At 41.8% G+C, this 24100-nt stretch overlaps 1 protein-coding gene across 1 annotated transcript in view; it reads left to right on the top strand.

Moving 5' to 3' along the window:
* Tnrc6b (trinucleotide repeat containing adaptor 6B) overlaps positions 1 to 24100 on the top strand; it is a 69312-nt gene that overhangs the window by 21493 nt on the left and 23719 nt on the right. Inside the window, 8 exon segments of the mRNA XM_042055722.1 lie at positions 25 to 366; positions 2947 to 5289; positions 6960 to 7118; positions 10965 to 11140; positions 13570 to 13644; positions 14392 to 14437; positions 15793 to 15929; positions 21109 to 21234. Of these exon segments, the coding sequence (XP_041911656.1) occupies positions 25 to 366; positions 2947 to 5289; positions 6960 to 7118; positions 10965 to 11140; positions 13570 to 13644; positions 14392 to 14437; positions 15793 to 15929; positions 21109 to 21234 (3404 nt within the window).

Raw genomic sequence — 24100 nt, 5'->3', positions numbered from 1 at the left:
ACTTTCCCAACTCCTGTCTTTCAGTGCCCGAAGTGACGAAACCAAGTTTAAGCCAACCAACGGCCGCCAGCCCAATTGGCAGCTCTCCATCGCCACCAGTCAATGGTGGCAACAATGCCAAAAGGGTGGCAGTGCCGAACGGACAACCGCCAAGCGCCGCCCGCTACATGCCTCGGGAGGTGCCGCCGCGATTCCGTTGCCAGCAGGACCACAAAGTGTTACTAAAACGTGGGCAGCCCCCTCCACCGTCCTGCATGCTCCTTGGGGGTGGAGCAGGGCCTCCTCCCTGCACAGCACCTGGAGCAAACCCAAACAACGCACAAGTGACAGGAACGCTGCTGCAGAACGAGAGTGGGACTGCACCAGGTAAGACGGACACAGAGGCCAGCTTCAGAGAGAGGGAAAACATTTTCTGTGCTTATTTCCTGATAACAATTCCATGAAAATCATTGTTGATGTCGACTGTATTAAGCAAAAGATGGGAGAGGATCCCAGCATAAAATGTGCACGAGCAGTTCTCTGAATTGGGTTGTGGTGTCTTGGCATGAAAAAATAAAATCGTGCTTTATCTCCTAGGGTATGTAGTTCCTCAACTATGTTCAGGAAGTGAGACTTACATGGGGCTTCTTCTAAATTTTCCAGAATCTTATGCTTTCAGAATGATCACGTAGGTTGTTGTATAGAATCTGGAGAGAACACCAGATATACAATTACATAGTTTTTAAGTAGGGTTTTTTTTTTCCTGGTAAATCAGTGTTTAGTTTTAGAACTCTTGATTTTGAGTTTTGTTAAGACTGTCATATAGATGTGAGAGATCTTTCCTTCAAGAGTTCCATTAGAAGTTTTGAGGATCTTTGATATAGCCCAGGTTGGTGCCAGACTCATGATCCTCCTGCCTCAACTTCATTAGAACATGTACCACCAAGAGTTTTTAATAAGTATTATTGTCAATAAATAGTAAAGAGTTTCCAGTCCCTTTTAAAAAAATTAATGTGTCTTTTTAGATTATATTAAAATTTAGTGTTTGAGCTAGAGAAAGAGAACACAGCAGGTAAAAATGGTTGCCACCAAGCTCAGTAGCCTGAGTTCCATCTTTAGGCTCTACCCACATAGTGAAAAGAACTGACTCCCAAAGATTGTCCTCTGACCTCCATATGTGTATCTTAGCACACATACAAATAAGTAAAGGTAACTTTAAAAACAAATTTTGAAGAAAACAAAACTAATCTTTGAATATCATTAAGCATAGGCAAGACCAGCACAGTCTCAAGGTGTTAAGATTCTGTGCGTCCTCATTTTAGTATATATGTGTATATGATAATTATAGATAATTAAAATTATATATATACACATATAAATAATTAAAATTTTATATACACATACGCATGCACACACAGGCTTACACACACACACACACAACACAGTGGCAGGGTTTCTCTGTAGCCTTGGCTGTCCTAAAATTCGCTTTGTAGACCAAGCCGACCTCATACTCAGAGATGCACCTGCCTCTGCCTCCCGAGTGCTAGGATAAAAGGTGTGCAATACTGCCACCGGGCTAAAATGTTTTAGGTAGTGTTATTTTTAGTTCATAGTAATTGAAAACTGCTTGGTTAATGGAAAAATTAGTTTAGAAAAAAAGTCATTATAAACATTATTCCCCCCCCACCACCCCACTAGATATAGTACATTCTACTGAAATATGAGCTGAGCAGTAATCTGATTACTCTCCTTGGGAGGCTGAACCTGTCTGACCCATACTCCTATATCTCAGCGGCTAGCCTGGGGACAGTCATCATTCAGCAGAGGCTTAGAGAGCAGAGCGCAAAGGCCACTGTATAGAATCTCCACGTTAGCAACATAGGCTTTCATGGAAAGACTAGTGTAGGAAAGCAAAGATGTAAACAGGGTTGCCACACTGTGGAAAATGTCCCTTTCTGAAGAAAGATGATTTTTCAGGTGGCAAGCTTGGGAAGGGGCTCCACAGATGGAGTGGCACTTGAAGAATATCCATAAAGATGAATCAGTCTCACTGTGCAGATCTGGGAGGAGAAAACAGTAGGTCCAGCCTAGAGTGGTGCTGGGGTCAGGGGTGTGTTTATGCACTGTAGGCATCTTTGTGGTATGTTATAAAGGATGTAACTAGGAGGACTAATTGGCCTTAGAACATCTATCTTGGTGAAGCCATCTAAGGGGTTTTACTTTTCTATGCATTAAGTAATTGTTGAAAGCTCTCAGAGAGCACTGGGAGAACCAAAAGGGTGTTTTAGAAAACCACTCCAGCCACAAGTGTTAGAATAGATTGAGGAAACACAACACGCTTAAGGTCTGTCGCATTTTCTTAGGATACAAGAAGGTCCTTCTGTGTTAGCAGGAGAGGCAAGTAGGTAACTTTGAGAGGTGGTATGGACTAGTACATACAGCAGTGGCCAGTGACAGGGGAAACGCCAGCATATTCTCATAGCTCAGCACATAAAGACCCGATGGCCTGAGTTCAGTCCCTAGAACCCACATGGTAAAAGGAGAAAACCAATCCCAGCTAATTTATCCTCTGACTTCCACACTTGCACCATGCCATGCTCACATATTATGCACACACCCATACTTACATAAAAAGGTGACTCTAGCCAGGCGGCGGTGGCTCACGCCTTTAATCCCAGCACTCGGGAGGCAGAGGCAGGCGGATCTCCGTGAGTTTGAGGCCAGCCAGGTCTACAAGAGCTAGTTCCAGGACAGGCTTTAAAGCCACAGAGAAACCCTGTCTCGAAAAACAAAAAAAAAAAAAAAAAAGGTGACTCTAGATGCTATGTTAAAATCATGTAGGAAGACTGACCAGGTGAACAAGCCAGTCTAGAAAAGATGCAGGGAGCTCTCTTGGGACTGTCAGAACTCCAGGTATTGATGGTGATGTGTGTACAGCTTATGGCTGACAGATGATCTCTTTCCCAGAGTCAACCCTTGGAGGTGCTGCTGCTTCAAATTATGCAAATTCCACTTGGGGTCCGGGAGCCTCCTCCAACAACGGCGCCTCCCCCAACCCAATTCACATCTGGGACAAGGTGATTGTAGACGGGTCTGACATGGAAGAGTGGCCTTGTATTGCCAGCAAAGACACTGAATCTTCTTCCGAAAACACCACCGATAACAACAGTGCCTCGAACCCTGGCTCTGAGAAGAGTGCTCTGCCAGGAAGCACCACTAGTAACAAAGGCAAAGGGAGCCAGTGCCAGGCTACAAGTTCCGGGAACGAATGTAATCTTGGGGTCTGGAAGTCTGACCCTAAGGCTAAATCTGTTCAATCTTCCAACTCTACTTCAGACAGCAACAATGGACTAGGAAACTGGAGGAATGTGAGTGGTCAAGATAGAATTGGACCTGGCTCTGGTTTCAGCAACTTTAACCCAAATAGCAACCCATCTGCCTGGCCAGCATTGGTCCAAGAAGGAACTTCTAGGAAAGGGGCGTTGGAAGCAGAAAATAGTAATTCCGGTGCACAAGTGAGCACAGTAGGTCAGGCATCCAGGGAACAGCAGTCAAAGATGGAAAATGCGGGTGTTAATTTTGTTGTCTCTGGCAGAGAACAGGCTCAAATTCATAACACTGATGGACCAAAAAATGGAAACACTAACTCCTTGAACTTAAGTTCACCAAACCCCATGGAAAATAAGGGAATGCCCTTTGGGATGGGCTTGGGGAACACCTCCAGGAGCACTGATGCCCCTTCACAAAGCACTGGAGATCGAAAGACTGGGAGTGTTGGGTCTTGGGGTGCAGCTAGGGGGCCTTCTGGAACTGACACAGTCTCTGGACAAAGCATTTCTGGAAATAATGGGAACAATGGAAAAGACAGAGAGGACTCCTGGAAAGGAGCTTCTGTTCCAAAATCAACTGGGTCAAAAAATGACTCTTGGGACAACAATAACAGGTCTACGGGTGGGTCCTGGAACTTTGGCCCTCAGGACTCTAATGACAACAAATGGGGTGAAGGGAACAAAATGACATCTGGGGTCTCTCAGGGAGAATGGAAACAGCCGACTGGGTCTGATGAGTTGAAAATTGGAGAATGGAGTGGTCCAAACCAACCAAATTCTAGCACTGGAGCATGGGACAATCAAAAGGGCCACCCCCTCCCTGAAAACCAAGGCAGTGCCCAGGCTCCCTGTTGGGGAAGGTCTTCCAGCTCCGCAGGAAGTGAAGTTGGAGGTCAAAGCACTGGAAGCAACCACAAAGCAGGAAGTAGCGACAGTCATAATTCTGGCCGCCGGTCATACAGGCCCACACATCCTGATTGCCAGGCTGTCTTGCAGACTCTTTTGAGCCGAACTGATTTGGACCCTAGGGTGCTCTCAAACACTGGCTGGGGCCAAACTCAAATTAAGCAGGACACAGTGTGGGATATTGAAGAGGTGCCAAGGCCTGAGGGGAAATCTGACAAAGGAACTGAGGGGTGGGAGAGCGCTGCCACACAGACCAAGAACTCAGGGGGCTGGGGAGATGCACCCAGCCAAAGCAATCAAATGAAGTCTGGATGGGGGGAGCTCTCAGCCTCGACCGAGTGGAAGGACCCCAAGAGCACAGGAGGCTGGAATGACTATAAGAACAACAACTCTTCTAACTGGGGAGGAGGACGAGCAGATGAAAAGACACCTTCCTCTTGGAATGAGAGTTCCTGCAAGGATCAGGGGTGGGGAGGTGGGCGTCAGCCCAACCAAGGATGGACTTCTGGGAAGAATGGTTGGGGCGAGGAGGTTGATCAAGTGAAAAATAACAATTGGGAAAGTTCTACAAGTAAACCTGTGCCTGGGTGGGGTGAAGGAGGGCAGAATGAAATTGGAACTTGGGGTAATGGTGGGAATGCAAGCCTAGCTTCAAAAGGTGGGTGGGAAGATTGCAAAAGATCCCCAGCATGGAATGAAACAGGCAGACAGCCCAATTCCTGGAATAAACAACACCAACAGCAGCAGCAGCAGCCGCCACCACCACAACCAGAGGCTTCTGGTTCATGGGGAGGCCCACCCCCACCACCTCCAGGCAGTGTTCGACCTTCTAATTCCAACTGGAGCAGTGGGCCCCAGCCTGCAACCCCTAAGGATGATGAACCCAGTGGTTGGGAGGAGCCATCCCCGCAGTCAATTAGTCGAAAAATGGACATCGATGATGGCACTTCAGCTTGGGGAGACCCTAATAGCTACAACTACAAGAATGTGAACCTATGGGATAAGAATTCCCAAGGGGGCCCACCACCTCGAGAACCAAATTTGCCTACCCCGATGACCGGAAAATCAGCATCAGGTAGGCACCTACTCTTTTCTCAAAGGTTTTAGTAAAGAAAAGAAATCCTTGTCCACTATCTGTTAAGGTACATCTATTTAACTTACTCTGAGGATTATTCCTTCAGTTCCAGCTTTGTTGTTCTGAGACTCTCTTTCTGTAGGGTACTAGAGATGGCATCTGCTCCAGTACATTTTACAGTGGTCTTTCTTGGTACAAGAAAAAGATAGCACTTATTATTGGTTTTTTTCAGACAGGGTTTTCTGTGTAGCCCTGGCTGTCCGGGAACTAGCTCTATAGACCAGGCTGGCATCAAACTCACAGAGATCCACCTGCCTCTGCCTCATAAGTGCTGGAATTAAAAGATTATGCCACCACCACCTGGCTAAGTCTCCATTTAAGAACTAATGAAGAAAGTGACCTTATTTCTTTCCTTCCTGACTCTACTTGAACCCACCCTGTGTGCTTCTTTTCCCCCAGCAAAGGAGAGTACTCTGTGGTGTTCTTCCAGGAGCCTTCACAATGCTGTATCACAGCTGGTATCTGGACAGCTGGGGTCTCCAAATTTATTTTTATGGTGCTGGGACTCAGAACCTGAGATTTGTGCATGCTAAGCAAGCACTCGATCCTAAGTGAAATTCTCACTTCCTTCCAGGTGACTTAATGGTTGGCTGTAGTATACTTAAGAGATGACCTCAGGACAATCAGATATTAAACTGTTTCAACAACTCTTAATTCTGTTCTCAGTTTGGCCTGAATGTCCCTTTAAAAAAACTTACCAATTTAGAAAATGCACCTTGTTTGTTTTTGTTTTTAGTTAAAATCAACCATAATGTTTAGTTTCCCAGTATTCAAAGTAAACCTAGTTTTTAAGTAAATGTCATTAGTAACATTAATTATCATTCAGAGTGACTGCTTTTAACTAGCTCTTTTTTTAAGAATTAAAAATGAGGACAGAAATAAAAGATTACTCTTTAACTTCTTTAGAATCACACTTGCTGTACAGAAAAGCAAAAGACACCATAAATGAGAGAATCTTAGCCTCTTGGGTTTCTCACTATAATCTCTTAGAATTTATTTCATTCATAAATCTTGCTCTTAACTATTACAAATATACCTAAGCTTTAAATTTTTTTAAACAGGGAAGGAATTACATTTCTGTAGTATTCATGTTGCTTTTTTTTTCTTGATGTGGGCTTTTTGAGGGGAAGAGGCAGGAATCCTGAGATTGGATCCTGGGTAGGCAGGCAATATTCCTGTAGCTATGTCCTATATATAGTAATACAGTTTTTTCTCTTAATTGCTTTATATGTAGTGCTCATTTTATGAGCCCAGTATTTGTCTAACCTGTCCCTTCTGGTAGATATTTTAGTAACATACATTTGCTATAACCTATCTCCTTCTAATACTTAAATTGCTTCCAGTTTTTTTCTAGAGTTAATACAGTGAGCATTGTTGTACATGTAATTTCATCACTTTAGTACATATATCTAGGGCAAATTTTTCTGGCAGTGGAATTCCTGGGTCAGAAGTCATCTACATTAGACCTTTGAAAAAAGTGACCTTGCCAGATGCCCTCCATGAAGTTTGAATATATCTCTGCCAAGATAATATAACTGTCTTACCCACTTCACCTCCACTGGATGTTAAGTATTCAATGGATACTTAGAGACATACATTTTTTTTTTCAGTCTGGAGCAAAAGCACACCACCAGCTCCAGATAACGGGACTTCAGCCTGGGGTGAGCCAAATGAAAGCAGTCCTGGGTGGGGTGAGATGGATGATGCGGGAGCGCCCACCACAGGCTGGGGAAACACACCTGCCAGCGCTCCCAGTGCCATGAAACCCAGTAAGTAATTTGAGGAATTCCTTATTAATTTGGAAATAAGGCATTTTGGTGAGACTTTTATTTCAAGTGCTGAGTCGATGCAATTCATAACCTGTAATATCCAATAGCAGCAAATAGTGAACGTTGCTGGTATGTGTTCAGATGTTTACAGTGACCTAAAAGTCATTTATGTTGTTGACTTAAAAGCAAATGAATGGCCAGGCATGGTGGTACACACCTTTAATGCCTTTAATGCTAGCACTCAGAAGGCAGAAGCAGGCAGGTTGGTTTCTTTGAGTGAGTTCAAGCCCAGCCTGATCTACATTGTGAGTTTCAGGACAGCAGGGCTCATGGTGAGACCCTGTCTCAAAAAAATAAAATATAACACGATAAAAACAAATGCAGGCTCTTCAAGCACTTGTCCTCATGTGTAACTAAGTTTGTTCCCTATACCCACATTGTAGAAGAAGAGACCAACTTAAGCAAGTTGTTCTTTATCAACATCTATATGCACATGACCCACAAACAATAAATGAATGTAAGGAAAAAGAAACAGAATAGATTTAGTATCTAGAACTATAATTTGTAATATTGTGTATTTTTACCCAGAAATGTAAATATGGTCATTGTAACTACTTTGTTTCTCCTCCTTTTTTTTCCATATAATTAAGACATGATTTATCAATCATTTGCTTACATAAGAGAATTTTAGGTGGGGAGATTGGTTGGTTGGTTGTGTTGGATTTTTTTTTAATCTGACAAAAATGTCTTCAGGTTTTTAAATGAAAAATAAGCTACACTTGATGTAACTGGTAATTTGTAGTCACTGTAATCTGCAAACTGTTCTTTGATTAAATTGAGAATTTAGTATCAGGTGCACATTCTACTTGACTGTAACTTTCTTAAACATGTTACAGCCAGGCAGTGGTGGCACATTCATTAATCATAGCCCTCAGGAGACAGAGAAAGGAGGATCACTATGAGTTTGGGGTCAGCCTGGTCTACAAAGAGTTCGAGGACAGCCAGGCTACAGAGAGAAACCTTGTCTCAAATGAAAAACAAAACAAAACACAAAAATTCAGCATTAGCTCTGATCAAATAATTATGTAACAACATCTCTTTCCTATGGTATAACAGGCTTAAAGGTTAAGGTTTTTTGATTAAATACTGTAATTTTATGGAATGCTTAAGATAAGAAAAAGGATAAGTATATCCATGATACCCAGGACTCTGTGAGGAATATATTAGATTTAATCTATAATTCACAACCATTCCTATGGGACTTTGTTATATTTTAAAAGTCTTGATCTACTCCACTTCATAGACTTCTGGAGTTTTCTGAAGACCTTGTTCTCAGATTTCCATTGTGAAGTCAGTTTTGTTATCATGGGACATGGGATCTAGTTAACTTGAAATAGATCCAGATTGCTTACCAGGCCTGACACAGATTGTTTAGCAGGAAGGAAGGATTTTTATGAGCCTTTCTCAGCTTAAGAATCACTATCCTCTACCACAAATCTGTCATTTTCCCTCCTGTGTTCAGTAGTATGTTCTGTTGGTCAGGATCATTTGTAGCCCATGTCCTTTCTCTGGATGACTTGAATGTCTCATGCTCAGATGAAGGAGTAAATCATTCAGCTGACACTGGCAAGGTGTGGTCTTCCACAGTCAAAAATGCCTTACACTTGGTACTGAGTCCCATAATTAAGAATCAGATGCTTAGCCAGATGGTGATGGCAGACACCTTTAATCCCAGCACTCGGGAGGCAGAAGCAAGTGGATCTCTGAGAATGATGCCAGACTGCTCTACAGAGTTGCAGGACAGCCAAGGCTACAGAGAAACCCTGAGCTAGGCAAGTGCCCTACCACTTAGCTATAGCTCTCTCTTACGAGAGAGAGAGAGGGGGGGGGGTGAAGAGAGTAGGAGGTCAGAAGATAGTTTTGTGGAGTTGATTCTCTACTTTAAAAAAACATTGAGCTGGGCTGTGGTGACTCATACCTTTATTTAATCGCAGCACTCAGGAGGCAGAAGCAGGCCTGGTCTGCAGAGGTAGTGCCAGGACAGGCTCCAAAGCTACACAGATAAACCCTGTTTTGAAAAAGAAAAAGACGATTAAAAATCATTGAGATTCCAGGGAACAAATCAGATTGCCAGGCTTGGTGGCAAGCACTTTTACCACTGACCCTGCCTTTTTGGTTTTTGAGACAGGGTTTCTCTGTGTTGCTTTGGAGCCAGTCCTGGACCTAACTCTAGTAGACCAGGCTGGCCTCGAACTCACAGGGTTCCCACCTGCCTCTGCCTCTGCCTCCCCAGTGTTGGGATCAAAGGCTTGCGCCACCATTGCTTGGCCCCAGTCCCTTTTTTTATGCAAAACATTTGTTAAATGTTCGGCTCTTCTATGAAAGAATCAATCACTTGGCTTCCCATTTTCTTAACTTTTATTGTTTATTTATTTATTTATTTATTTTATGTGTATGAGTGTTTTGACTACATGTATATATGTGCTACACAACATGCAGTACCTCAGAGGCATTGTATTCCCTGGGACTGGAGTTATAGACAGTTGTGAACTAGGAATTGAACCTGGGTCTGCTGAAATAGTAGTCAGTGCCATCTCTCACAACCCAGATCATCAATATGCTATATATATTTGGTTTTAAATTCCTATTGCTTATCATCAGGTGATATAAATCCTAAGTTTATTATATGTATTATATAAAATTGTAACCCCCTTATACCATCTGACTGTCAATATTTTAAGTAACAATCCTACCAATTGCTCTTCCACCAGAAGGTCACTTTGTGTGGCTAGGATGAACTCCATGAGAGAGTTACAACATTCACTTGGACCTGCTGTAGCGTGGCATGCCACAGTTATAAGAGCCAGCGCCATGTGCTTTGCAAGTCGGAACTTACTTGACTCTCATAGCTATAGGCCTGGTCTCAAGGATAGCAACTATCTCTGGAAAAAGTACAAAAAAGAACCATTTCCCAACTCCCTACTTCACTTGAAGAAGGCAAATCCAGTTCTATACAGTGGTTTTGGAGGGAAATAAATGTTTTCTTACAAGCTTCATATTAACAATATTTGGTTAATTAACAAAAAAAGGTGTGGAGACTGGTGTCCAGTGCCTTCCTCTCTGACTATCCCATCATATTTTTTCTTCTCCCGTTCTGTCTTCTACATTTTCTCATTTCTTACTGAAGCCCCACATCTAGGATCCTCCTCAGCTAATGCATTTCAGTTACAGTTGTGACCTAATAAGCTTCAAGTTTTCATGGTCTTGTGTTTTTTATTCCCATTCTTATTTTGGCCTCATCCCAAACAAGGTAGACAACTGTTTATTTGGCCATGCCTATTTGAAATGCCTACGTTTGGTAGTGTAAAACAAAGAAGTACGTGACTTCCGCAGCCATGCTCATTAAGAGAGACCAGTTTCTTCTCAGTGAGATGTGAAATTCATATTCATGTTCGCTCTCCACACACCTTCTGCTGATTTGTTTAGGATAGTGTCTGAAGTAGTTCATGTTGGCCTCAAACTCCTGGTAACCTTCCTGCCTCAGCTTCCCAAGTGGTGGGATTGCAAGTATGCACCACCACCCAGTTCTGAAATTTCTTATAATAGTGATGAGTTCTTTTTAGTTTTGAAATTACTGTCTCCCTGGTTTCAGGAAGATCCATAGAAGTAGTCAAAAGACCTTGATTGTAAGGTTTGTTGTCTTCTTTCTTTAAGTATAATGCATTTTTCTTACCATGTAGATAGAGAAGACAGAACTGCAAGAATATTAAATTGCTGTGTTGCTAGGAATGGCTCTAGTTTCTCACATGTACTTACTTCAGAGAATTAACTCACTCTTTCCTTAAGATTCCAAACCTATGCAAGACGGCTGGGGTGAGAGTGACGGTCCGGTCACGGGAGCTCGCCATCCTAGCTGGGAAGAGGAGGAGGATGGAGGAGTCTGGAACACCGCCGGCTCTCAGGGAAGCACTTCCTCCCACAACTCAGCAAGCTGGGGACAAGGAGGAAAGAAACAAATGAAGGTAGTACTTCAGAAATGCTTCAGCTTGCTTATTCATTCCTAGAATTGTTGATGGAGGGTACGAGACAGTTGGAGTCACTGAGATCCTAAATGAAAGGGAAAGTATTTCTTTATAAATTAATAACTACTTCCCTGGTATCCCTCATCTTCCTATCCCTTGGCCTTGAAATCCCAATCTTGAACTATAGAGTTGGCACTGTAGGTAAAATAAACTTTGTAAGGTAGAGGTAATTGAGTTTTGGTTTCCATGTTATAATAATTTAAGTTCCTGAGGCCTGCTTTAAAAATGCTTTGTGCTTTTGCAATTAACGACAAAGAAGTCCTAAGGGTAAATCTCCATGAAAATGTAGAAAAGACACCAAAGGAAGATATAATAATGGCTTTCCCATGGTGATCAGTGGGTCTTGATTTTACCTGATTCATTCCAAGGCCCAGTTCCTTCAGTAGAATGTAAGCCAGCCCAGTTTTTAGCACTATCATAACTAAATGCTTTCCTCATATTCTGTGCCTTCCAAACACCTCACTTTCCATATAACAACCAATTTTCCTCTTGTATTATCATGATTTTATTATTATCTTACAGTCCTGGGAATGGAGCCCAGAGACCTGCTAGTGCTAGGCAAGCACTCTACTGTTGCTTTTGTATAGGACACTGGTATTGCATCTGCAGCCATGATCTTTGCACCTGAACCACTTTTTTCACTGTAACCTTCTCCTTTACACACGCACACACACACACAGTAGAAATAAGGAATACACACCCATATGCTTAATTTCACCTTGACACCCCTTCCTACCCTGTGACTGTGTTTCCTCGTCAGTATCCTCTTGGGCGTCAGATCCTCATACTCCCTCAGGAGTCCTTCAGGTAGCCTTCACCCCTTGGCCTGAAGCTGGGGATTTCAGTACCCTAACTTTCTTCGGTAGCACGGAACAGTTGGTTTCTATTAGAGACATTAGTTGAAGCAGTTCTTCCTGGGTCTCCCTTTTCTAAGGACTTGACTTTCCTTACTCTAGTCACTAAAGAAATTGCACTCTGGTGCTCAGCATCTTGGTACTCTCATGTTGTCTGGTCTGCCTTGTCAGTCTTTTTACAAATTAACAATGGATCCAGACTGAGTGAAAGATCCTGATTAAATCCTCCCACTCAGGTGGCAACCAAGATTTACTTGGGAATTGAATGTTTCGGCTCTGATGCCAGGGATTCTTACTAAGGATAGGTTTTTTTTTTCCATATATATATATATACACAATATTCTGTTTGTGTGTATGTCTGCTGGCCAGAAGAGGGCACCAGACCTCATTACAGATGGTTGTGAGCCACCATGGGTTGCCGGAATTGAAACTCATGATCTTTGGAAGAGCAGGCAATGTTCTTAACCACTGAGCCATCTCTCCAGCCCCTAAGGATAGTTTTTAAGTGTGATAAATAAACATAATGTAAAATTTCATCGTTAACCATTTTTAAGTATGCAGTTCAGTGACATTAAGTCTATTCTCACAGAATTGTTTCCTTCTTAAAGCTGAAATCTCTGTACTAGTAAATTCACTGTCTCCTTCCTTCAGAGGGACTTTTTTTTTTTTAAAGAAAAATATCTTGGCTAAATATAAATATCTCGTTACTTTAAAAATATATAGCTTGAACCCGATGTGGTGGCACATATCTGTAATCAGAGTCCCTAAAGACAAAGGATGTAGTTCAAAGTTATCCTAGGTTACATAGTGAGTTTAAGGACATCCTGTTTCAAATAACAGCAACAATAATACAAATTATGATAATATATATAGCACATGTTTTACCTGTAGAATGCACAGCTACACAAAGCCCAAACCCCATCCCACCAACCCCATCCCACAAATCCCTGCCTTCACAGGAGTGGGAATGAAGCAGACAGAGAAACCAGAGCATCCTAAGAGTCATATAGACTTACCATGCCTTCCTTGTGGGCATGGAGCTCAAGGAAAATGTCTTTGTCCAGGCCTCTTTCCCACTGAGAACCTGTGACCCTTATGCTGTGAACCAGATAAAGAACTCCCTAGAACTTCCAAACGGAGAGTGATGTCCAGCTGAAACAGACTTTCCAAACAACGTTCACCAGTAGCAGTTTTTCCCCAATAGAGTCCTGCTGGGGTTACAAGAGAGCATCTTCCTGGAAGTGGCCATGGTGGCATGCAGAGGTTAATACTGACTCTTTCCATGTTAAGAATAAACTTCGTTTTCCAGTTCACTAATGAGTAGGAGTACAAGCTGAACTGAAAAGTAAAATGGCTGAACCTAGAGCTTATTAACCATTACAGTAACAGGTAAGATATCAAAATGACAAGCACTAGGTTCAGAAAGGTTGACTCTTGGCTCTGCATTTTCAGTGTGGGTGTATCTTGGGAGGCTGTTACAAGCTCTGTGACTGAGATTACGTTTCATTCCTGTAGTGCTCACTAAAAGGAGGAAACAATGATTCCTGGATGAATCCTCTTGCCAAACAGTTTTCAAATATGGGATTGCTGGTAAGTTTCATTTTTGTCATGTGTAAACATATAACATTTCAGGCTTAGTATAAATTTAAGGACCACTACAAAATTACAGATTTAAATTTGGGGTAAGCAATTTATTATTATTTTCTATTGTATTAAGTGATATATGACAACATTAAAAGTGAATTGTCTTTGTGTCCTTTTCCTTGGAAAGGTGGGGACAAAGGAGACACTTAAGTGGCATTTGTACCATTCTTTCCATCAGTATTTTCAAAAAGAAAATAACCAGAAAAACTGCTAGGGTTCACTCTTTAAAGAATAATTCTTGCAGAATCTCTAATTTTCTTGTCTCTTGGGAACACTGTGGGGACATCCTGTCCTGGTTGCCAAAAGATAAATGATTTAGCATGGCTACACAGTTCAGGATTGATGACTTGACAGGTCACAAGAAGAAGCAGTCATCATTTGGCTAGCACTTGTGGAATTTGGTCCTGTGTACTTAAGAATGAGTTTATTTCTCCAGGCAGTTGATGAACTAGTCCTCTGTCCACAGCTGTACTGAGACTGATTACATGTGGAATTAAATGCTAGACATTTAATTAAGCATGGATGGCCATCAAATTGTGATAGCAGAAATGTTACAGTCTTTTGTTCCAGTTTTAATGTTTACGGCAGAAAGTCTTGTCAGGTGCTTGTGGTTGATGTGGCTTTCACATGAAAAATGGCTGCCCTTCTCTGATTGATAATTGTTTCTCACTTTGTGTGCTTTGTTTTATTCAGAGTCAAACAGAAGATAACCCAAGCAGCAAAATGGATTTGTCTGTAGGTGTGTATCAGACCACAAATAGGATTCGGTTTGTACTCATGGCTATGATAGGCTCTTAGGCTCTCCTGCCCTGCTTGAGTTGAGGCAGTCAGATGGATAGATATTTACTGAACGCTTAACTCTATATAAGATTTCATGCTAGACACAATATGAAGGTTGAAAATTCAGATAACTGGACAGCCAGGGAAGAATGTAAAGGAACGTTGTGTTCTAGGCGAACTGGTTGACAGTGAAGAAGGCCTGTATGCCTTAAAAGCTAACCTTGCTCTACCTGAAGCAATTGTTGCATGGAAAATAGAAGCTTGACTGGACTATACCTTATTAGCATCCAGATTGTTTTTCACTGTTTTTGGTTTTGTTTGTTTGTTTTGTTCTTTTTCTGAGACAGGGTTTTTCTGTGTAGCTTTGACTGTCCTGGAACTCCCTCTGTTCAGGCTGACCTTGAACTCAAGAAATCCACCTGCCTCTGCCTCCTGAGTGCTGGGATGAAAGGTGTGTGCTATCACCACGTGGCTCAGATTCTTTTTTACATACTGAAAACTAAATTCAGGTTATTTTAATATGTCTGTGGTACTGCTAGTCTAGACACTTAAGATGACTCTCTCTACCCCAGGATTTCATCATTGACATACTTCTCCATGGTGACTGGAGCAAATGGAGGGACAGCCCTTCATCTGTGGAAATTTTCTCAGTAATGCTTTTGTTCACCCCAGGGGACATAAAAAAGAGTTCAACTAAGAGTAAGAAAATAATCATGGATAGCAGTGATAAACGGTGTTTGAGCTGTGACCTGATGATGTTGTCATAGAACAGATTTCTAGAGCTGAGAAAGAGAGGAAGAGACGGTCATTGCACATGCAGACCTGGCCGAGCAGACACTGTTGACGTGATCGACTGTGTTAAATTCTTAAACTTTGAATTTTGGGGGAACAGGTGTGCCTCTATGATCTTTCTATTTCCTATAACTACTTTAAAACTCCAGCCGTATATCTAGCAGGTGCTAGCAAGCAAAACAGGCAGCTTCTCTCACTGAGAACACCTGACTTCATGATTAAGATGTATTCATCCAACACATCAGTCGTGATCTGAATATTGTTTAGTCAGTTTTACCTCAAGGCTCTTCTCCGGTCTTCCATGGCAGACAAGTGTAGCAGGTTTATATTTAATTTCTAAAAGTGGGCCTACATGTGCTCCAGGGACAGAACAAGCCTTGAACCAGTGAGAATTCTGGTCTCATTCCAAAGAATAGAGAGGATTTGTCCCCAGGACCCCAGAAAGCAAGTGGCCAGGACACATGTGGCTCTCGTGGGAGACAGTGATTCTTTTTATTTCAGTTGTTGTTTATGTCCTTTCAGATAAGAAATTTGATGTGGACAAACGAACAATGAATCTCGGGGATTTCAATGATATCATGAGGAAAGATCGACCTGGCTTCCGTCCACCTAATTCCAAAGACTTGGGAACTGCAGACAGTGGGCCTTACTTTGAGAAGGTGAGCTGCGTGCTTTGTTTAAGTTTATGAGACTTGCTATGTTCTTATTGTCTTCTGATAGCTAATTCTAGACAAATGAATATCACCTGCATTAATGTGGTGACATGAAAATAGCTGATGTCAACAGGTGATTGGGCAGGAATGAGAACCATCTGTCCATACTGTTTTTGTGACGAAGCTCTAAGTTTTGAGATATTCATGGAGTTCCAAGGGAGGTTATGGGCTCTTAGAGATAAGCTTACTGTGCACTTTTGTTCCTGCTGCTGTGCCAGCGACAGATGAATCTGGGTTTTGTACAAACACATGTATCTCCTACAAGCTTGGAGTTGGGTCTGGAAAAGCTCTCCATCTTTCCCACTTCCCTAGTGGCTTGTTTTTAGGTAAATGGTATATTCTTCAAATTCTCACTCCTGATTGAAACAAGTAAGTTTTAATCACTTGTTCTGATTTTTAATATTTCAAATGAAATTATTTCTTGATTCAGAATACTGTTGTCTAGTGTTCCTGTTCCCCTTAAGACATTTAAAACCAAAACATGGAGATCTAGGCCCATATTGTTGCCGGTCTAGGTGGCATCATATTCACAGGACGATTGCCTGACTTCTGCCTCAGGAGCCCTACCACCAGAGTAATCCCTATTAGACTCCTAAAAACAAAGTGGCAGCCCTTGTCCTGGTGCAATGGGCCGACTGGGTTACTAACTTAGGAAGAAGATGACAGGTGATGTCTACTGGGCAAAGTGCGATGGTTATTATCAGATCCAAATTCCATCCTGGGTTATTGCTAATCCACTCTACTTTGTTTATTCCTAGTGTGTCTCTCTTTCCCTTCTTGCATTCTGTTGCTTCACTAACCAACACTCATTGTGATTGGCTAACTCCTACTACCTTTCAGCTGACTTTGCCTTTCTCCAATCAAGATGGGTGCCTTGGGGATGAGGCTCCCTGCTCTCCCTTCTCCCCTTCTCCCAGCTACAAGCTGTCTCCCTCTGGTTCCACACTACCCAACGTCAGCCTTGGAGCAATCGGCACAGGGCTCAACCCCCAAAACTTCGCTGCTAGACAAGTAAGGAGGCCTCTCAGATTTGTAATTGCTTGGCTGTGGCCTCACCTTGGCCCTGGTCTTCAGTTTATTTCATCATTTGTCTGTCTTGGGAAACTTGTTGATTACTGAATGCACAGAATGATACTGAGTATAGGTTTTACATCTTCTAGCCCATAGAAACCATCTCTCTTCATGTTTCTCAACATGGATTTTACTTTAAATCTGTTTCTTTTATCTTTTTATTTTTGGGTATAACTGATTTAGGAAAATATGAATGAGATTCTATAGGGACCTTATATAATCTAGTGATACATTTACCACATTTTAATATTAGATTATATATTTGGCCAGAGAGGTGGCACACCAATTAAGAGTACTTGCTGTTCTTGTAGAGGATCTGGGTTTTGTTCCCGGCACCTACATGGCAACTCACAGCCTCCTATAATTTCTGTTCAGGGGATCAGATACCCTCTTCTAGCTTCTGCAGTTACCAGGCATGCGCATGGTGCACAGACATTCCTACAGGCAGAATACTCATACATAAAATAAAAATAAATGTTTTAAAAGCCATTAGAATATATAAGTAGTATTCCTGAGGTCTCTAATTTAGTATATCTACTAACCAAAAATTAGTAGCAAAATTAGTAAGATTGAGTAAACATTTGAAGATTACAGTATCTTAAGAAAATCTAGGTTCTTGTGGCTGGGAATTTGGCCATCTGTTGTCTTTAGGATTTAAACCACAGTACTCACATAGAGAAGGAGAGCCTTAGGAGTGAAACTTTGAGGAGTGGCTCTGCTCAAGCATTGGCAGTCACCAAAACTAGTCCCCCCAGCAAGGGCCGCACAGTAGCTTCTGAGCAGGGCCATCTGAGATGACTCGTACTCACTCAAAGGCCTGCAGGGCACGCAGCAAGGCTGCCAGGGGCTCTTGTAGTTTTATGGAAAAAAAAAACAGGAATCTGGGGCTAACAATGCTGTTATAGCAACAACTCCCAACAGTAGTGTTTCCCCAGCTATAGTTCTGTGCCCCCACATTTGTCTCTGTGCCTTTCACGTCAGGATGAGCCCAGGAACACGAATTATTCAATGTGTGGTTCAGTCCATTCAGTTTTATGTGATGACTTTAACATGGGCATTAAAGCAGGACCACTCACCATAGTCAAGTTGTGCACAACCTGTCGTGCAAAATTAAAGGAGATTATACTGTGTCCATGTATTCAGATTAGTTATTTCTGGATTGGGGGACTCAGACTGTTTTTCTGTTTTCTTCCTTTAATTTCAGTGTTTTACCTGTTTGTTTTATAGTTTCCTACAGGAGAAGGCTCTATATTGCTTACATGAACAGAGAAAAACAATGTTTTGAGAATTTTTATTTTATATTGAGATATAGAAAATATAAAATACAAAATGTGGTTTCAGGCTCACATAAATACCTAATGCTACTAGTAGGTAAACTCAAGTTTAATAGACCAGCCACGAGCTTGGCATTAGACTTTTAAAAAAGGGAATTCCTCGTCTTGGGCAAATGACTGCAAAGTCTACCAGTATTGGGTTGGTGCATATGTCTTACCCAAATACAGTTCTGTTTCAAACTGCTGTCATGTGGAGTTTGTCACATTTACTGCATATTTAAAAGATAAAACTTAAGCCAGTCATGGTAACACACTTTTAATCCCAGTACTTGGGAGGCCAAGGTGGAAGGAGCAGGAGGCAGGAGTTTGAAGCCAGCTTGGGCTACAGTGTAAGATTCTGTCTCTAATAATAATAAATAGTAATAAGATTTTCCTGAATCACAGAACATTTCACTCAGTTTGCTGGTTTTATTTTTAATTTATATACCTTTCTGAAATAAGCCTTGGGTTGAGGCAAATAACTCCAATTAAGAAGACATAGAAATAGGTCAACTTAGAGCTTCCGCGTATACCTGAAAAGCTTAAACAATAGTCAGATAAACCATCATTGCATGTATACAGCCTTTGAATTACTGTCTTTTTAATTCCTAGATTTAATGTTTTTGAAGGCCACATATATTTGTTTGTCTTTAGCACATCCCTGAAAATCAGCAAAACTGAGCCAAGAAAATGAGTTTAAGTGCCATAGTAAGAGAGCAGCATTTTTATAGACTGCTATTGGCTTGCTTGTACCCACTTTAAAAGCATTAGAATACCTTTCAGTATTGAAGCTTCTCGGGAAGCTGAGAATCTTCTTATAAAAGGAAAGACTGAAATTTAAGATGACTCTAGCTGGGTGCAATGACTCTCAACTTTAATCCCAGCACTGAGGAGACAGAGGCAGGTGGATCTCTGAGTTCCAGACCAGTCTAGTCTACTGAGTAGTTTCAGGACAGCCAGGGCAACACAGAGAAACCCTGTATTAAAAAGCCAAAGCAAAACTAAAACTAAATGACTCTAAACTAGGTGCAGTGATGTGAGTTAAACACCCTTGGGAAAATAAAATTTGTGGTAGATCTTTGATCTTTTTATGATATATACAGATTTTAAATACCATTTCTACTTTATGTTTGTAATCATTTTTCATTTTAGTGCTTTTTAAGTTCATTTATTTGCCTGTAGCAGTCTCTTAATCTAATTTTGTATCATTAAAGCCATCATGGTCTCTTTAGTGTTCCTGGAACTTAATGATGCTATTTAAATTCTTTAAGATTGTCTTATTCCTATGTTAGACTGAAAGTAGCAACCTCAGTTTACAAATGCATTATTAGCTGTCTTTTCTGAAGATGCTCAGTGGGATGTTCTCAAATGGATGATTGGTGGGCCATGGATATTTGCAAATTATATGTGCATCCTATAGACTAAGGCTTTATGAAATTCTGAGAATGCCAAAAGGAAGGATTAAACTGGTACAGAAAAAAAACAAAACAAAACAGAAAACATAGACAGTGACTTTATCATGGTTTCAGTGAACATGATTAGAGAGTTTTAGTGTTTTGTTAGCGTGGAAGGAAATTCAGTTACTTGGTTCATGGAACGAGGAAGGAGGCTTTGCAGACAATACCCTTAATGGGCCCTTTAACTCGGGCCTTAAACAGGCCAGGAATACGTAATGTAGAGACTCTCAGGAGGCCAGATGTGATGGATGGCACCTTCCTCAGTCCCAGTACTGTGGAGACAGAAACAGTTCAAGATCAGCTGGACTGCGTGGTGAAACACTGTTGGGTGTGGGAGCGGTCCTAGGCAGAGGACACAGCAGAAAGTCCTCATTTCCTCAAAAATTTCCCTTAGCTAGAGACAAATAAGAAAGGCAGGCCCCGGGAGCCCAACTTCCTCTTGCTCTTTTTTGGAAGATTAGAGATGAGCTCAGTGAAGTGTTTCATTGGGAATCATGGAATTGAGCTTTTTTTTCTTTCTTTAGACTAGGCGATATTTATGTTTTTTTAATAAGTTACAGGTGAGTAATGCTTATTCCCATGACCTAGAATGATATTTCATATATCTTTTTCTTATGTCGATGTAAGATTGATGAGCGTTTAGCATGTAGCAAAGAAAGCCAAGAGATTCAGGACAGGAATGTGTGCTCAGAGCTAGAGCAGGGTCCCTGTGGATGGCTATGATTGCTTATGCCAAATGATTGAGGGAAGTGATACCAGAGTGTTACTTTACAACTGATAGTTTGGTTATAGTGTATATTTTTACCCAGGTGCCTTTTAAGATGGATCTCAGATTATGGAGTGTGAGAATTATATTTGATAAACCCAGATTTTTGTAATGGCACACACCTGTAATCCCAACACTTAGGAGGCTCACCTTGACTTTGAGCCCAGGCTGACTACAGAGTGAGACCCTGTCTCAAAAAAAGCAGTCTTGAAGTTTTACACAGCCTGTTCCTTTCAGCCACAAAGAATGTACTACTTCTAAATGTTACTAAATTTAACCCTTTCAGTTTATAGAACTTATCTGACCACCTGTGGTGAATGATGTGCCTGTGACTCAGTTTGAGTAACTTTCCCCCAACATCCTAACATGAAGAGCCCCTCAGTTCTAAAGCGAATGCTGTAATTCAATGGACTAAAGATCTTGTTTCTTCTTATGAATAGAAACTAGAATTAGAACTGCTGTTTGACTGTTTTCTTGAATCCATAGAAACATCCTGACTGGTACTGTTCTCTCTGCAGGGCGGCAGTCACGGTTTGTTTGGAAACAGCACAGCACAATCGAGAGGCCTGCACACTCCAGTGCAGCCACTGAGTTCTTCTCCTGGTCTCCGGGCGCAAGTGCCTCCCCAATTTATCTCCCCCCAGGTAAGTTTTGTGTTCCCACCTTTTGGAATTAGAGAGCATTCAGGTGGTGGCCCATTGTTACTTCCTGGTTGGTGCACATGAAAGGAGGAGCGGTTACAGTTGGCCATTTGGCAAATTCAGATGCCGAGTACAAGGTTGTTAGAACATAGTATCAGCCCCCCTTTATAAGTTACATCACACATACAAAGTAGGTGCTTTGCAACTGCTAACTTGTCATAGATGGTCAGCAAAGTTTGGGGATGAGGGTGATGCTTCACTTGATTAAATGTTACTAGCATCAGTGGCAGTGAAATTTAAACTGAACCTTGAAGTATAAGTTCAAAATTCTAGGTTTAGCCACAAAAAAAGATTTCCCAAGCCACAGAAGCCTCGTGGCAGTGCAATAATAGCTAGCAGTTGGTGTGTTCAGGAAAGGAGTTGGTTTGAATGGTTGGTGTGAACAGTTAGTAGAGATGCTTGCCTTCCTCAGTGGGATGGGGAGAAACTAGACAAGGAATTGAGGGCAGAATGTGGCATAGCTATGTTTGCACTACTCAGGAGTTTGGATCTTGTTCTGTAGACCAGTCTTTGTCAGCTTGTTAATAACCAGGATCTGGGCTACTACTAAAGGTCTCTCTCACTCACTCTATTAAGATAGAATTCTTGGGATTTGGGGCCTGCTCAACCCTAGGTAGTTTTTTTGTTTGTTTGTTTTGCTTATCTTTTAGTGTATATACACTGTATTTAAATATAATAACAAAACAAATACACCGATTTTTGCTTGTGTGTGTGTGCGTGCATGTGTGCAGTGTTTATGGAGGCCAGAAAAGGGCATTAAATCCTCTGGAACTTGAGTAACAGACAGTTAGCCACAACCTATGTTCTGGGAACCAAACCCCAAGTATATGAGTCCATCTCTGTCCTATCTCCCCTCCCCCACTTGGCTGGTTATGTGGTTTGTGTGGTAGTGTTGCAGACAGTGGAACGTTAAACATGATTTTTCAGAGATAACAGGAAAGTGCATGGTCTGGGGATGACACTGGCAGAAAGACAGGGTGTGTTTATATATAGAGTTACGGGAACTGCAGGGAGCAGGGCTGGCACAAGGGCACATGCAAAGTAGTGACAGTGGAAGCCAGACCACCTATCTTTGTGTGGCCTATCCCTTCCTCCTCCTGACACTGAGATCACTTGTCTCTCAAGCACCTTAACGATGAGTCTCTGCCTCTCCTTCCCCTCCCAATACTGCATCATCATACTGCCTTGGTGCTTGATTCTCAAACTTCTTATTATAACTGAAGGTTTCTCTTTCCATCTGGTCCCACAGCCACTTAAAATAACCACTCAGAGGCTTAATAATAATTACAAACCGTTTGGCCTATTAGCGCAGGCTTTTTTCTGGTTAGCTCTTACATATAAATTAATCCATTTCTATTATTCTATAATTTACTACAAAACTTGTGGCTTGTTACCTCACATCTTGCTTCTCTGGCAGCTGCCGGTATTTCCCAGACTCTGTATCTCTGTTTGGATTTCCTGCCTAGCTATATTCTGTTCTACTATAGGCCAAGGCAGCTTCTTTATCAACCAATGATAATAAAACATATTCACAGCATGCAGAGAGGCATCCTACATCATACAGCCACCACTAGGTGACTTCATCTATTTCAGTGACCTTGATACTGAGTGCCAAAAATGTGCCTGCTGTGTACATTTTTTTCAGTTCCATAAACTGTTAGATATATCCAAATCCAAAAAAAAAAAAAAATCCCCTCTTTTAGCTAGATGTGTTCCTATTCTACAGTTGCTTGCACCAAAGATCCACAAATAAATTATGATCCTTCCCCACATCAGAGCCCACATTCTGTTCAGTAAATTTTCCCTTCAAAACTTGATCCAAGCCTGGCAATGGTGACACACACCTTTAAACTCAGCACTTAGGAGGCAGAGGCAAGTGGATCTCCAAATTTGAGGCCAACCTGGTCTATAGAGAGAGTTTCAGGACAAGTCAGGGCTACACAGAGAAACCCTGTTTCAAGTAAAACAAACAAAAAACCTTGATCTAGACATGGCATCTTGCATAGCAGTGAGGACCAAGGTTCAGATGCTATGATAATAATGACGTAATGAGTTGATGTCCTACAACTCTAGCTACAAGAACCCCAGTGCCCTCTTTTACCTTCACGAAAACATGTAGGCACACATTTTACGTGTGCACATTCACAGACACACACAAATAAACATTCACAAAGAAACAACCACCTTGATCCAGGCTCTATCCGTTTACCACCTCTACTATGCAGTCCCCAGCAGGATGCCATCATAGTCTAGGATCTTCTTGCCAGTCTATCCCATTCTGCTTCGTTCAGTTGTTGATGTCTGTAGTCTGAGTCACATTAGTCCAGTTCTACAGCCACATTGTCCACTCTGGTAGTTGTTAGGAGGGGAGCACTAGAAATGTGGCTATTCATCAACATTACGTTTAAGTAGCTACACCTAGCTTAGAAAGCCCTGTGAAGCCTTGCTGTACAACATAGGGGTACATCATGCTGTCCCTTGGCTGCAGTTCCCTCCTGGCTTGCTCACTCACCTAGAATGCAGTATTTACTGCCATCGTTAAGGTTCTTGGTGATCTTACCCAACCTATACCTGTAGTTTACTTATGTCTCTCCAGCCAAGTAATCCCAAAACACCAGTCACACTTTTAGAACACTTGTCTCAGGTTGCCAGTCAGCTCAGTCTTTACTTCCTTGGCTCTCTGCTTTATCCAAGGTGCTCTCTCAGGCTCAGCTCTGAACCTTATGGTACCTCCAGAGGTTTCATTTGTCCTTGTCTTTCTGCCTCTCTGCTTCTTGAGTCAAGCTTCCCAGTGGCAGGATCACAACAA

The sequence above is a fragment of the Arvicola amphibius genome, chromosome 9, assembly GCF_903992535.2.
Source record: "Arvicola amphibius chromosome 9, mArvAmp1.2, whole genome shotgun sequence".
NCBI classification, from domain to species: domain Eukaryota; kingdom Metazoa; phylum Chordata; class Mammalia; order Rodentia; family Cricetidae; genus Arvicola; species Arvicola amphibius.
The sequence above is the reverse complement of the archived record's forward strand: the minus strand, read 5'-3'. Positions and strand labels throughout refer to the sequence as shown.